Source organism: Lissotriton helveticus, chromosome 1_2 (assembly GCF_964261635.1).
Source record: "Lissotriton helveticus chromosome 1_2, aLisHel1.1, whole genome shotgun sequence".
In the NCBI taxonomy this organism is placed as follows: domain Eukaryota; kingdom Metazoa; phylum Chordata; class Amphibia; order Caudata; family Salamandridae; genus Lissotriton; species Lissotriton helveticus.
In genome coordinates, this window is record NC_136058.1 from 98,621,223 (window position 1) to 98,636,129 (window position 14,907).

Here is a 14,907-nt window from a genome sequence, read left to right on the forward strand (position 1 = left end):
ACAGAAGATGTGCATGCGGGGATTGGATGCTTTACTGGCAGTGTGACACTCTGGAGACTTTTTTTTTGCCACCAGTAAAGCATCCAATCCCCACAAGCACTTCTATTGTCTCTTCTGTCCCTCCGCATGCCCAGAAGGGGGTGCTGCTCAGCGCAAGCTTGTCAGGCCTCTTGCTGGTACAGCCTGTGCCTATCCAGGTCAAATTTCACGTGTAGGGAACATTTCAGTGCAGTCCAGTGGTGCACAATACAAGAGTGGGATTTAACTGTCTTTTTTATTGTTTTTTAAAATGCTGTTCATCAATTAAAAGAAAAAAAAAATCGCCTTATTAAACAATACATAATTGTGAAATCTAAACCAAATGTAATCTACAAATTTACCGACAACCACTGATCCTGTTCGTAATTCATTTAGATTTCTACATACGTTTGAAAAAACTACTGCAGAGATTTTACCAAACGTGTACTATTACCGAATAGACGGGCTCTTGAGTGCTCAAACATGGCCGACTGGTTCTCGCATGTCCGTGGAAAGCGCGTCAAAGTCGCTCATAGAAAAATGCTAAAAAGAAGATTTCCAAACAGGTATTTTCCGGTGCTTTCTAAGCTAAACCACCATTCGAAAATTCGTGATTTGCTAATCCCTTAAAATGCAACAAAATTGCTGGCAAAAAAGGAACATTTGACTGTTTCGTCTCTATTTTGTATGTATACCATTACTTGTACGTCGTTTATTCACAAATAATACCGGCGACATTGCCTTATATATTGAACAATCGTATTTTAGACACCAATTACCATGTAATATATCACTGTAAAAACATGTCATAACATTGAGAACATTGCTTGTTTTTCCTTTTTTGTTTTGTGTCTTTGCTTAACTTGTGTACCAGCGCCGTATCAAGATGGTGTTGTTGTTGGGAAGGTATTTGTATTTGTCACCCTTGAGCCTTTGCAGAAGGCTTGTGAAACAGGTATCTATCTAGTAGTGCTGGAGAAGCTGTGGTGTCTGAACCTCGTACAATAGAATACAACCTGATATTACTACTGTAATTGCGCTCTTCTTTCCATTCTGCGGCCCTGCTTTCGTCATTTCTGTCAGTGAGTTGTTCGCCGCCCTGCATGGTTATCTCACCGTGGACCCCGATATCCGAGAGGTGGGCACAGGCTCTGTTCGCATTACCTTTTATACATTGGTGCCAGCTTAACTGCTCCTACAATCAGATAGTGCCACAACATTCATTTCCTATCTGGGTAGAACAGCGCCTCCAATGAAATAATAATTATGTTGAAAATGGGTGCGTTATCCGGGCTCTACCCTTAAAGTGCCGGGTTTTATTTTGCAATTAGTGTGTTGCATTTGTGGCCTCTTTTTCACATCGAGTGAACATATTCAATCAACTACAGCTACCGAAGAAAAGACTGGTTTGAAACCCCAATAGCGAGTAAATGGTGTTCCTGTTACGTGGGGACATCCGATTGACGACTGGTCAGTTGGAAATCTAAAAGTAGGTGTTCTTGAATGCTGCTGCATTTGAAATGTGGAAGTTTTCCAAATCTCCAGTGCTGAATTCCAATGCTGGCAGTATCCCTAAGACAATGAACCACCCTACCCCACACCATTGGATGCAGCCATCAGCAGTACAAACAAGCACTGAAAATGCAATAGGTCTCCCCTTTGATTAATTTAAAGCCATTTGCTTTGCTATACAATACCATTAGCAAAGCCAATGGCTTTAACTTAATCAAAGGCGAAACCTACTGCATTTTCAATGCTTGTTTTAGTATTGGTTCAAGAGATTAATGACTGTGGACGAGCACCTGTTCTGGAGAGACAGAAAGCAACTCTCCTTGCCTATATGAGAGAAGGTGATGATAACTTTGGAAGCTCTCAAAGAGTTTGCTTGCGCACAACCTGATAGTTTAATTCTGTTGATGATTAAATTTAGTTGTTCTTTTGGGGTGCTCGAGGGGTAACGAGTCCACCCTTCTGTGACGTCCTATTCAAAGTATAAATGTGCTTCCAATATATTTGGTTGCATCCCCCTGTTTGCACACTCCTTTTTGTCTCTCTACCAGAGAGTTTCAATAAAGTTCCAGAGAAAGTTCAAAAAAAAGTTCAAAGAAAAGGTCGATTTTGTTCACGATATTTTATTGCTGGTTTTCCTTCTATTTGAAATTCTTTTATTTCATGATATTCTGTTTTTTAGATCAGCATTTCACACATTATTATTTTTCATAATGCTCCAATGCATTTCGAGCCGTAGAGCTCTTCATCAGGGAGCCACTCTATAAAGAACAGAATGAATGAACTTACATAAACACTTCTGTGATAATACAAATAAAATGCAATTAATAACAGCAGCTGTTTGCCCCACATACTCTCTATGAGATCTAATCGTGTGTAGTGATGTTTCAGGTGACTCATTACCCCCGCGTATTTTCTACGTGATTATCTCGTGTGTAGCGATGTATAAAGTGACTTAATTACTGCCCCCCGGCATGCCGGCAAACGTGGGTGTGAGCACTATACGGATATGAATATCACACTTTAGGTGACCTTTTATGAGTTTAATTACAAGATCTTCGTTGTATAGGATCAATGCTGATGTCTATAAATGAAAATAATAGAGCCGAATTTAAATTTGGGCCAATATAGATTGCGTTTCGGTCAACTATCACAATATTATTACCGTTAGCACTATGGTCTGCACTTACTTTGAGTTATCATTTGCTGAAACTGCAAATTGCTACTCTGCTTCCCGATCGATCTCCGCTGTCAGTGTAATTGGTGTGCGTCAGACGTGATGCCTGAAGTAAAAATAGGACCACAGTTTCGGCGGCCATCTTATAGTGGCTATTCTGTCTAAAACAATCCTTGTGGCGTGGTGAGGGCGATTTCCGTGACGATTTTAGTGCGTCAGACGTGATGTCTGAAGTAGAGATAGGACCACAGTTTCGGCGGCCATCTTACAATGATACATGTGACAATAAGTTTCGTGAGATAGAGACAGGACTACTGTAATTAGCTACATGTTGCGAATATATAACATGGTCTGGATATTTTGATCAGAATTGGCCGGTCTAGTAATCTGTGGTGTAGGAATAGAAATTAATATGTGTGTGTGTAACATGTCCTGTTATGAATAATGAACATAAGTAAACAAGTTCATAGGGGTTGACTCAATGTCAGTGCATTCAATTATATTGGGCAACTACTATCTATCCCAATTCCAGAACATACATTCACTTCATATTTCAGATATATGTATTAATATATTACAAATAGCACGCAAATTCCATTCTCTCATTCAGATCGTTCGGTCGGCTTGACTGAAGTCTCATAATCCAATAGTTCTCTCTCCTGAGGAGACACTTATTATTGTCTTTGCCTTCCTCTTTAGAAATTACTTCAAGAGCTACAAATCTCAATTGGGAAATGTTGTGTTTAGCTTCCATGAAGTGTGCTGCGACTGATGATTTCATATTTTTCGTTCTGATGTTGGATTTGTGTTCGTTTATCCTCATTTTAAGTTTCCTTTCTGTTTTCCTCACGTAAACTTTTCTGCAGGGACACTTCAGTAAGTAAATCAAATTCTCTGTGCCACATGTTGCTGTCACTTGAAGTTTTATTTCATTACCTTTCATGGGTTGATTGATTTTGGTGCCTCGTATCACACCATTGCAATTATTGCAGTTCAAACACGGGGATGTGCCCTTTGATTTTAAAGTAAGTTTGCTTTTGGTTTTCAGGATTTCTCCTATGTTTTTGTTTCTTGTGTAGGCCACAATCGGTGTTTGCACAAAACTTTGTTTGAAATGAGGCTCCAGCGCTAGCTTATTCCAATGCCTGTTGATAATTTTTTTTAGTTTGTGACTTACAGTTGAAAATTGTGTTACCATCACCATCCTGGTGTTTATCGTTTTTTTCTTTGCTCTTAAGCAAATCATTTCGATTTAGTTCCGAACATTCTGATTTTGCTTTCTTTAACAATGTTGGAGGGTACCTTCTTAATTCAAATCTTTTTTGCATTTCCGTTAATCTCATTGTACATTTGTTCGGGTCAGATACTATACGCTTTATTCTCATAATTTGTGACGATGGCATGTGTGTTTTCAGTGACATTTGATGGTGACTGTTGAAGTGCAAAGTGTTGTTTCTGTCTGTGTTCTTACGATAAATATCTGTCTCTAAACCTTCATTTGTTCTCATAATCAGAACGTACAAAAATGTGATTTTATCCTTTGATATCTCGCTGGTGAATTGTATGTGATCGTCTATTGAATTCCATGCTTCTAGCTTGGCCTTCTGTTCCTGCCCATACCAGGAATATATCATCGATGTATCGATGATAAGCCTTGATTTGTTCTTTCCGCAGTGGGTGGGATAAAATATATTGTTCCTCAAATTTTTGCATGACCAAATTCGCATAGGCCGGTGCTGTACAATTGCCCGTAGATGTTCCCGTGAGCTGTAGGTACCACTCATTTTGCCATTTAAAATAACTCTGATAGAGAGTGTAGTGTACGAGTTCCATTATGAATAGTTGCATAGGGGTCTCCAAATCTGTATGTACCAACGTGTGTTCAATGGCTTCCAATCCCATTGAATGCGGAATAGAGGTATATAAGGATTTTACATCCGCTGTGCAGAGTATTATGTTTTCCCACGAGTTTGGTTGTATTTCTTTTATTTTCAAGAGAAAGTCTGTGGTGTCTTTAATGTATGATCTTATTTTTTAACACTTGGCTGCAGGTACTTATCAATAAATTAATTGACCCACTGGTTCGTGGACACTTCCACACGTTGAAACAATTGGTCTATAAGGTGGGTCCTTCTCGTTCTTATGGATTTTAGGGACCATATAAAGAGTTGGGCTTTTGGGATTTTGTTTGATGAGGAAATTCCTTGTTTTTTCTTTGATGGTGCCGTTCTCATAAGCCTTGGTGACTAGATCTTTCAATAAGGTTGTGAATTCTCTTGTTGGGTTACCCTTTAGCTTCATGTAGGTAGTTGTGTCTGCTATATGTTCTTCCACACTGGCTTCATATTGAGACTTGTTAATTATAACCAGAGCTCCTCCCTTGTTGGCTTTTTGGCAAATAATGTTAGGGTTGTTTGCTAATTTTCTCAATGTATCCCTTTCTTTTTGTGTGATGTTTTTCTTTGTGTTAGTCTTACAATTGATCTTCGATATATCTTGTCTGACCAACGTCTCGAATAGATCTAGTGTTTTGTGTCTCACACAAAAAGAAAGGGATACATTGAGAAAATTAGCAAACAACCCTAACATTGTTTGCTAAAAAGCCGACAAAGGAGGAGCTCTGGTTATAATTAACAAGTCTCAATATGAAGCCCTTGTGGAGGAACATATAGCAGACACAACTACCTACATGAAGCTAAAGGGTAACCCAACCAGAGAATTCACAACCTTATTGAAAGATCTAGTCACCAAGGCTAATGAGAACGGCACCATCAAAGAAAAAACAAGGAATTTCCTCATCAAACAAAATCCCAAAAGCCCAACTCTTTATATGGTCCCTAAAATCCATAAGAACGAGAAGGACCCACCTTATAGACCAATTGTTTCAACGTGTGGAAGTGTCCACGAACCAGTGGGTCAATTTATTGATAAGTACCTGCAGCCAAGTGCCAAAAAAATAAGATCATACATTAAAGACACCACAGACTTTCTCTTGAAAATAAAAGAAATACAACCAGACTTGTGGGAAAACATACTACTCTGCACAGCGGATGTAAAATCCTTATATACCTCCATTCCGCATTCAATGGGATTGGAAGCCATTGAACACACGTTGGTACATACAGATTTGGAGACCCCTATGCAAGTATTCATAATGGAACTCGTACACTACACTCTCTTTCAGAGTTATTTTAAATGGCAAAATGAGTGGTACCTACAGCTCACGGGAACAACTATGGGCAATTGTACAGCACCGGCCTATGCGAATTTGGTCATGCAAAAATTTGAGGAACAATATATTTTATCCCACCCACTGTGGAAAGAACAAATCAAGGCTTATAATCGATATATCGATGATATATTCCTGGTATGGGCAGGAACAGAAGACCAAGCTAAAGAGATGCTAGAAGCATGGAATTCAATAGACGATCACATACAATTCACCAACGAGATATCAAAGGATAAAATCTAATTTTTGGACGTTCTGATTATGAGAACAAATGAAGGTTTAGAGACAGATATTTATCGTAAGAACACGGACAGAAACAACACTTTGCACTTCAACAGTCACCATCAAATGTCACTGAAACACACATGCCGTCGTCACAAATGATGAGAATAAAGCATGTAGTATCTGACCCGAACAAATGTTCAATGAGATTAACGGAAATGCAAAAAAGATTTGAATTAAGAGGGTACCCTCCAACATTGTTAAAGAAAGCAAAATCAGAATGTTTGGAACTAAATCGAAATGATTTGCTTAAGAGCAAAGAAAAACCGATAAACACCAGGATGGTGATGGTAACACGATTTTCAACTGTAAGTCACAAACTAAAAAAAATTATCAACAGGCATTGGAATATGCTAGCGCTGGAGCCTGATTTCAAACAAAGTTTTGTACAAACACAGATTGTGGCCTACACAAGAAACAAAAACATAGGAGAAATCCTGAAAACCAAAAGCAAACTTACGTTAAAATCAAAGGGCCATCCCCGTGTTTGAACTGCAATAATTGCAATGGTGTGATACGAGGCAACAAAATCAATCACCCCATGAAAGGTAATGAAATAAAACTTCAAGTGACAGCAACATGTGACACAGAGAATTTGATTTACTTACTGAAGTGTCCCTGCGGAAAAGTTTACGTGGGGAAAACAGAAAGGAAACATAAAACCAGGATAAACTAGCACAAATTCAACATCAGAATGAAAAATATGAAATCATCAGTGGCAGCACACTTCATGGAAGCTAAACACAACATTTCCCAATTGAGATTTTTAGCTCTTGAAGTAATTTCTAAAGAGGAAGTCAAAGACAATAATAAGTGTCTCCTCAGGAGAGAGAACTATTGGATTATGAGACTTCAGTCAAGCAGACCGAACGGTCTGAATGAGAGAATGGAATTTGCGTGCTATTTGCAAAATATTAATACATATATCTGAAATATGAAGTGAATGTATGTTCTGGAATTAGGATAGATAGTAGTTGCCCAATATAATTGAATGCACTGACATTGAGTCAACCCCTATGAACTTGTTTACTCATGTTCATTATTCATAACAGGACATGTTACACACACACATATTAATTTCTATTCCTACACCCCAGATTACTAGACCGGCCAATTCTGATCAAAATATCCAGACCATGTTATATATTCGCAACATGGTAGCTAATTACAGTAGTCCTGTCTCTATCTCGCGAAACTTATTGTCACATGTATCATTGTAAGATGGGCGCCGAAACTGTGGTCCTATCTCTACTTCAGACATCACGTCTGACGCACTAAAATCGTCACGGAAATCGCCCTCACCACGCCACAAGGATCGTTTTAGACAGAATAGCCACTATAAGATGGCCGCCGAAACTGTAGTCCTACTTTTACTTCAGGCATCACGTCTGACGCACACCAATTACACTGACAGCGGAGACCGATCGGGAAGCAGAGTAGCAAATTGCAGTTTCAGCAAATGATAACTCAAAGTAAGTGCAGACCATAGTGCTAACGGTAATAATATTGTGATAGTTGACGGAAACACAATCTATATTGGCCGAAATTTAAATTCGGCTCTATTATTTTCATTCAGAGACATCAGCATTGATCCTATACAACGAAGATCTCGTAAGTAAACTCATAAAAGGTCACTTAACACCTTCAGCGCGGCGCAGATTCCTGCGCTGTGCTGAACGTTTTAATGAGCCTATGGGCTCATGACGGAACGGTTCCGTCATAAGCACAGCTCAACCGACGCTCATGACGGAACCGTTCCGTCATGAGCATCGAAGGGGTTAAAGTGTGATATTCACATCCGTATAGTGCTCACACCCACGTTTGCCGGCATGCCGGGGGGCAGTAATTAAGTCACTTTATACATCGCTACACGAGGTAATCACGTAGAAAATATGCGGTGGTAATGAGTCACCTGAAACATCACTACACACGAGAAGATCTCATAGAGAGTATGTGGGGCAAACAGCTGCTGTTATTAATTGCATTTTACTTGTATTAACACAGAAGTGTTTATATGAGTGCATTCATTCTGTTCTTTATAGAGTGGCTCCCTGATGAAGAGCTCTACGGCTCGAAATGCATTGGAGCATTATGAAAAATAATAATGTGTGAAATGCTGATCTAAAAAACAGAATATCATAAAACAAAAGAATTTCAAATAGAAGGAAAAACAACAATAAAATATCGTGAACAAAATCGACCTTTTCTTTCAACTTTTTTTTGAACTTTTTCTGGAACTTTATTGAAACTCTCTGGTAGAGAGACAAAAAGGAGTGTGCAAACAGGGGGATGCAACCAAATATATTGGAAGCACATTTATAACTTTGGAAGCTCTCTCACTGAAGGTGGTGGAGTGCAAACAAAGAATAGGTATTCTTATCATACTTGGAGGACAGGCGCTACATGCAGCATCTGTGCAGATTAAAACAAACTTCTTTTCCTAATGATTTTAAGACATAAAGCCTGAAGACTTGGAGGTAGTAGCCCCCGAAAAACAAAGACTAATCCTTCAAACGTAGAGAATAACATTTTGCAAAGTTCAAGGAGATGATAGGTATGGAACGGAAAAAGCAACTTAGGATAAGAGTTGGAGTGGTTTCATACAAAAGCAAGCATATCACTTCCTGCATCGTCAGAATCTTTGCAATAGGTACAAAATTGCACTATAGTTGCTGGAATGCCACACAAATGGTCTCTGTTCTCAAAGTGATTAAGCCAATGTTGATAAGTTAAAATGTCTTTGTACCAGGCTAAGATAACCTGGTGCAGGGTTCAGAACCGAAACCAGAAGAGCAATTTAGAAGAAAGGAGTCCTTATGGCTAATTAAAATGTGGAAGAGACATGCATTAAACACCACAGTCTTCTCTGTAAGAAAAGAGGGGCTAGGCTACACTGAAACATATGTCATGTGCTTTGTGGTGGATGCGGTCCATGGAGAATTTTGAGGACCCATAAACTTAGAGGGTGAGATTACTGGAACAAAAATATTGAGAAAGCTATTTAATCATAATTGTAAGTGTTGCCAGTGGTGAATGATCGACAGACGCTCAGAAATGATGGTGCCAGAAAGGAGCGAAAACACACCAGATTTCTTTTGTTTCTATTCCAATACCTCTTAGTGACTGCAAATGCTTGTGCATCCATTCTGCATGGGAAGCTATTTCAAAAGTAGAGAGCTCTAGAGGATAAATGTATGTTTACAAGTGCCCATCAAGTGCCACACGCACTTTTAAATTAAACACAAACAAAGTGTGACTGAAAAATGTTTGTATTACATGAGACAATTCCAAAAAAGGACACGTGCCAGAGATGGATGGATCTATGCATAGGGTGTTCTCAAATTAAAATAAAAAACGAGTGCAAGTTTGACAGCTAAGGTTATAATCCACAGTGAAGCAACTGTACTTTTACATTATTTTCGGATGACCTTAATCTATTCAAGCCATATCATTTTTTCCAAACTTTTTGCCTACAAAAAACCATTTAGAAGAACCTCTTCCTCAACCGTTCGTATTGCACACAACAAAAATTATGAGATCCTGGGACAAGCAATACTTCTAACCATATCTATTTACTTTACTATTTTGTACAGCATTTATGGGTTATGTAAGTGAAAGGATACTGAAAATGCCCATAATCAACAAGAATGAGGCCAGGATAAAGCAAGATGCAAAACACCATTGAGATCTGAAAAACAACAGGAAACAGATTTCTTAAAATGTCACAATGAAAACTTCACACAATCAATATGTTTCGTTGCAATACAATGGTCAAACACTGCTCTACAAGTATTCAGCACAGAATTATAAAAACATATTCTCAGCTACTTTAGCACATGATACAACATCAAACATCATAGCTTTATTTACTAACACAATTGCCAAACAAAAGTTACTACTATTAACCAACATGTCCTTGCCACTTTTAACATTCAATGTGAATACTAACTTTGTTTATCCTTTATGTGCTGCCGGAACAAAAAATAATTCCACATGGACAATCGTACACTTGCCTTTTGTTTGATGGAAGTTTCCCATAAACTGAAACAGTATAGAACTACTGCAGGTATGTAGATGAGGATGTCCACAATGAAGACTGAAAGACAAAAGTTTAAAATAAGTAGTAGTGACAACAGAAAGGCTGACACTAGTAGTAGTTCAAGTGAAGTAGGTATTAATTTTGAATATTCCGTCAAATCAATGCGTAAGGCACAATGGAAATATAAATCCATAGGGTACGATAGTGCGATTCGGGCTTGTCACAATAGCTTAGATTTCAACTGCGTAGATTTCAACTGTTTTTACTAAAGCGTTCAGTGAACCTTCAGAAAAAATCAACAGCACTGTTGACTGTCCTCCACTTCTGTATTACACATTAAGACTCAACATCCCATGCCCCCTGTACTGGAATATCTTGTTCATAATCTTAACATTAAAAAAAGTCTAAAAGTGAAACTAGGAGGGAGAAGCAAGATCAAGAGGAGCGGGACCAAGAAAAAAGTAAGTACATAATGTACATGACTGGATAAGATCCCTTATGTCCCACTCTTCCCTCTAAGAAATTAAACCTGCAGTAGCAATGATCCGTTGGACACTGCTCCGTCAGTTGCCATAATGCCAAATCCCCTACTTGAATTGCTCAAAATTTCATGTTTCGATTAACCTCAAAGATTGCCTTAGCAGCCCCCTTCGGATGAAAAAATGTAAAGTTTTGAGTGGTTGCTGTACTTTTAGGCCCTAACGTCCAAGGTAAGGAGTTCCTTTTTGACTACCAAAATGATATGCTGTTTCTGCAATGTTTCATGGCACAAGCCCTGGACCAAATGCACACGCTTCCCCTTGCGCTGTAATCCTTCTCTTCAAGAAGCAGTTCTCAGAGATCGCTAGATCTTACGATGAAAAGAATCATGCCTCTTCCCACTGTTTTGGGATCTTCATTGGCAATCTACATACCTGCAATGTAATGGGATTCTAATAATGTTGTTGCCGCTCCACTAGCCACACGGTCAAACCCTCCATCCCAATAGTAAATCTCAATCTTGGGCTGTGGACATTATTCCTAAAGCTTACAGATGTAGCCACTCATTTCATTTTCAAGTGATTCTTCTTTGGTTTTTAAAAGGACGGTACCAATCACCCACTGCTCCATATCTAATGAATGCCACATAGATTCCTCCATAATGGAGTGCTGGTACTCAAGTATTCTAAACCTTCCTTAAAGCCTTCCTCGCTACCTACTTGACCATCAAAAATACTACTCCACAAGCACTTGCGTCTTCCGTTCAACTGCGCTTAGAGTTTTTTAAAATATATTGCCAATTTTGTTTTCATATCAGTGTACAAAAACAACATGCACTTCCTCAAATCACACTCTCCCACTGACAATGTGTCATTATCAGGACTCCTCATCACCCCTTCACCCCCCATTACCTATTACCACTGGGGCTCTATGAACCTATTACTGTAGGTGGCAGCTTCCTTCTCAGCACTAACACTGCCTTCTTCCTAAAAATATCAAAAACTTCCTGCACCTCTGATTACACTACAGCACTCCGTCAGCAGATTATTCTCATCTCCCAGGCAGAACATTCGCTCATCTCAAAGTGGCTACCATGCTAGTATGCCACACTCATTGCCAGGGTCTGAACCATGACAGACAAAGTCTCTCATCTCTTGTAGGGAGAGAGGCAGAGAGAGAGAGACCCAGTTTTTAGGTCTCCTGGCGTTTAACAGCGCGTCAGCGCTGTGTCCGCCAGGAGATCTTTTGTCGCTGACTCTGCTTCCCAGGAGACATCACCTGGCCGCACGCATTTCGCAAAAGGCCACGCGCGCGCGAACGCGCTCGCCGTGGCTGTCTCCTGGGAAGCGCAAACATACACAGGCACACCTCCCACTGCACACATGCGCACACACATACACAAGCACACATACACGCACGGAGAGACATCCCCCCCCACCCCTCCGCCGTCGCACACACAGACACACACACACGCACACATACAGGCATCCCCCCCTTCCCCGCTCACCGGCACTCAGGACGGTTGCAGCCTTCAACCGCGGGGCTCTTCCTCGGGCATGGTAGCCCCGCGTCACCACTGCTCCTCCAGGCACTCCTTGGGCGCGGGCTTCACAAAACGGAAGTCCCGCCCCCACCATAGGTTTCGTTTTTAGGAGTGCGCGCGCAGTAGCGTCGTCCTCCGTGTCAGCAGCTCCGGGCTTCTCCCGTCTCGTTCCGCCGTCCTTTGTACATTACTGTTACACGATGAGATACTGCACTAAGGCATTGATGATACCAACATTTCTGGAGGTTTGTGCTGAATTATGATGCTGTGAGTAATCCTTTTAGGAGACCTGTAGCCCAACGACATGTCAGGTTTATGACGATTTCAAAAACTCGGAGTAAACCAGCGGCTTTAATTTGCATGGCAAAGAGTAAAATTGTCAGCATATGTCAAATTAATAGCAGTGATGAGTTTCAAATAGTACAGAAGTCGGCTGTGGTTGTTGGATGTCATTGAGAGTTGTCTGTTATTGTCTAATAAACCTACATGTGAACTTCCAGTGCTGGGAGAAAGTGTAGGCCTGTTTTGTTGTAGAAGAACAGCAGGCGCTTCCTTTTCAATAAGGCACTCGCGAGACATTACAGTACCGTCCAAAGCTTTCCTAGTCCACGCCAAAGGGTCTAGAGGGGGAGCGGTGATGGTTTCACAGTCATCACTGTCTTCCGAAGCATTAAGGAGAGCAAAATAGTCTATAGAGAAGATTCAATACGTGTGATATAAAACATGAAGGAAGTAAAGTACACATCTCTCCTCATTCTCGGCAGGGTAACCCAGCTGCACAAGCTTGAAGTGAAAGTTACAGGAAGATGTTATTGAATCTGAATACTCAGCTTTTGATGGGGCAGGCGAACAGACTTACTGTGGTGTTTGGGGAAGACAAACGAGTTCTCGAGTGGAAGCCGCTCATATTAAAGCTGAGTTATTAGGCTGCTGTAGGTATATGTATTTCAAAACCATAATCATTTTCATGAAGTTCTCTCCAATATTTCTGGGATGCGAGTTGCTAAGAAGTTACCTCTTTACCCTTCGATAGATTCTTTATTGTTGGCCCATACACCTTATATTATCCTGTGAACTCTCGGGTTGGTCCTTTTATTGTTACATATATAAAGACAAACACAAAAGTCATAGCCACATCTCGACAGATAAGCATTAATGATAATAATCACAACGAACACACACAAAAAATAATATGCACAATTATTTAAGATCTAATGTAAAAGTATATACCTTTGTCCTTTTACAGAATCCAATTGTTTAGCCCCTTCCTCGTTTTACATAGCCCATCAACACTCACTGTAGTCTCATACACACAGCACACTATAGGGAGACAGCACACTATAGGGAGACAGCACACTATAGGGAGAAGGCACACTATAGGGAGACAGCACACTATAGGGAGACAGCACACTATAGGGAGACAGCACACTAGAGACAGCACACTACAGAGAGACAGCACACTACAGGGAGACAGCACACTACAGAGAGACAGCACACTACAGGGAGTGCAGAGTAGTGAGTAGTGAGTGCAGAGTAGTGAGTAGTGAGTGCAGAGTAGTGAGTAGTGAGTGCAGAGTAGTGAGTGCAGAGTAGTGAGTAGTGAGTGCTGAGTAGTGAGTGTAGAGTAGTGAATGCAGAGTAGTGAGTGCAGAGTAGTGAGTAGTGAGTGCAGAGTAGTGCAGAGTAGTGAGTAGTGAGTGCAGAGTAGTGAGTAGTGAGTGCAGAGTAGTGAGTGCAGAGTAGTGAGTGCAGAGTAGTGAGTAGTGAGTGCAAAGTAGTGAGTGCAAAGTAGTGAGTGCAGAGTAGTGAGTAGTGAGTGCAGAGTAGTGAGTGCAAAGTAGTGAGTAGTGAGTGCAGAGTAGTGAGTGCAAAGTAGTGAGTGCAGAGTAGTGAGTGCAGAGTAGTGAGTGCAAAGTAGTGAGTGCAAAGTAGTGAGTGCAAAGTAGTGAGTGCAGAGTAGTGAGTAGTGAGTGCAAAGTAGTGAGTGCAGAGTAGTGAGCAGTGAGTGCAGAGTAGTGAGCAGTGAGTGCAGAGTAGTGAGCAGTGAGTGCAGAGTAGTGAGTAGTGAGTGCAAAGTAGTGAGTAGTGAGTGCAAAGTAGTGAGTAGTGAGTGCAGAGTAGTGAGTGCAGAGTAGTGAGTACAGAGTAGTGAGTACAGAGTAGTGAGTAGTGAGTGCAGAGTAGTGAGTGCAGAGTAGTGAGTGCATAGTAGTGAGTAGTGAGTGCAGAGTAGTGAGTGCAGAGTAGTGAGTGCAAAGTAGTGAGTGCAAAGTAGTGAGTGCAGAGTAGTGATTGCAAAGTAGTGACTGCAAAGTAGTGAGTAGTGAGTGCAGAGTAGTGAGTGCAGAGTGCAGAGTAGTGAGTGCAGAGTAGTGAGTAGTGAGTGCAGAGTAGTGAGTAGTGAGTGCAGAGTAGTGAGTAGTGAGTGCAGAGTAGTGAGTAGTGAGTGCAAAGTAGTGAGTGCAGAGTAGTGAGTGCAGAGTAGTGAGTGCAGAGTAGTGAGTGCAGAGCAGTGAGTGCAGAGCAGTGAGTGCAGAGCAGTGAGTGCAGAGCAGTGAGTGCAGAGCAGTGAGTGCAGAGCAGTGACTGCAGAGTAGTGACTGCAGAGTAGTGACTGCAGAGTAGTGAGT

The 14,907-nt window shown here is 40.7% G+C and overlaps 1 protein-coding gene across 1 annotated transcript in view; it reads right to left on the reverse strand.

Moving 5' to 3' along the window:
• Positions 1-14,907, reverse strand: part of ALG6 (ALG6 alpha-1,3-glucosyltransferase) — a 330,082-nt gene that overhangs the window by 150,136 nt on the left and 165,039 nt on the right. Inside the window, exons 5-6 of the mRNA XM_078669299.1 lie at positions 10,229-10,311; positions 9,839-9,903 (exon numbers count right to left, since the gene is read on the reverse strand). Coding sequence (XP_078525425.1) covers positions 9,839-9,903; positions 10,229-10,311 — 148 coding nt within the window. The remainder of the gene's footprint in view (positions 1-9,838; positions 9,904-10,228; positions 10,312-14,907) is intronic.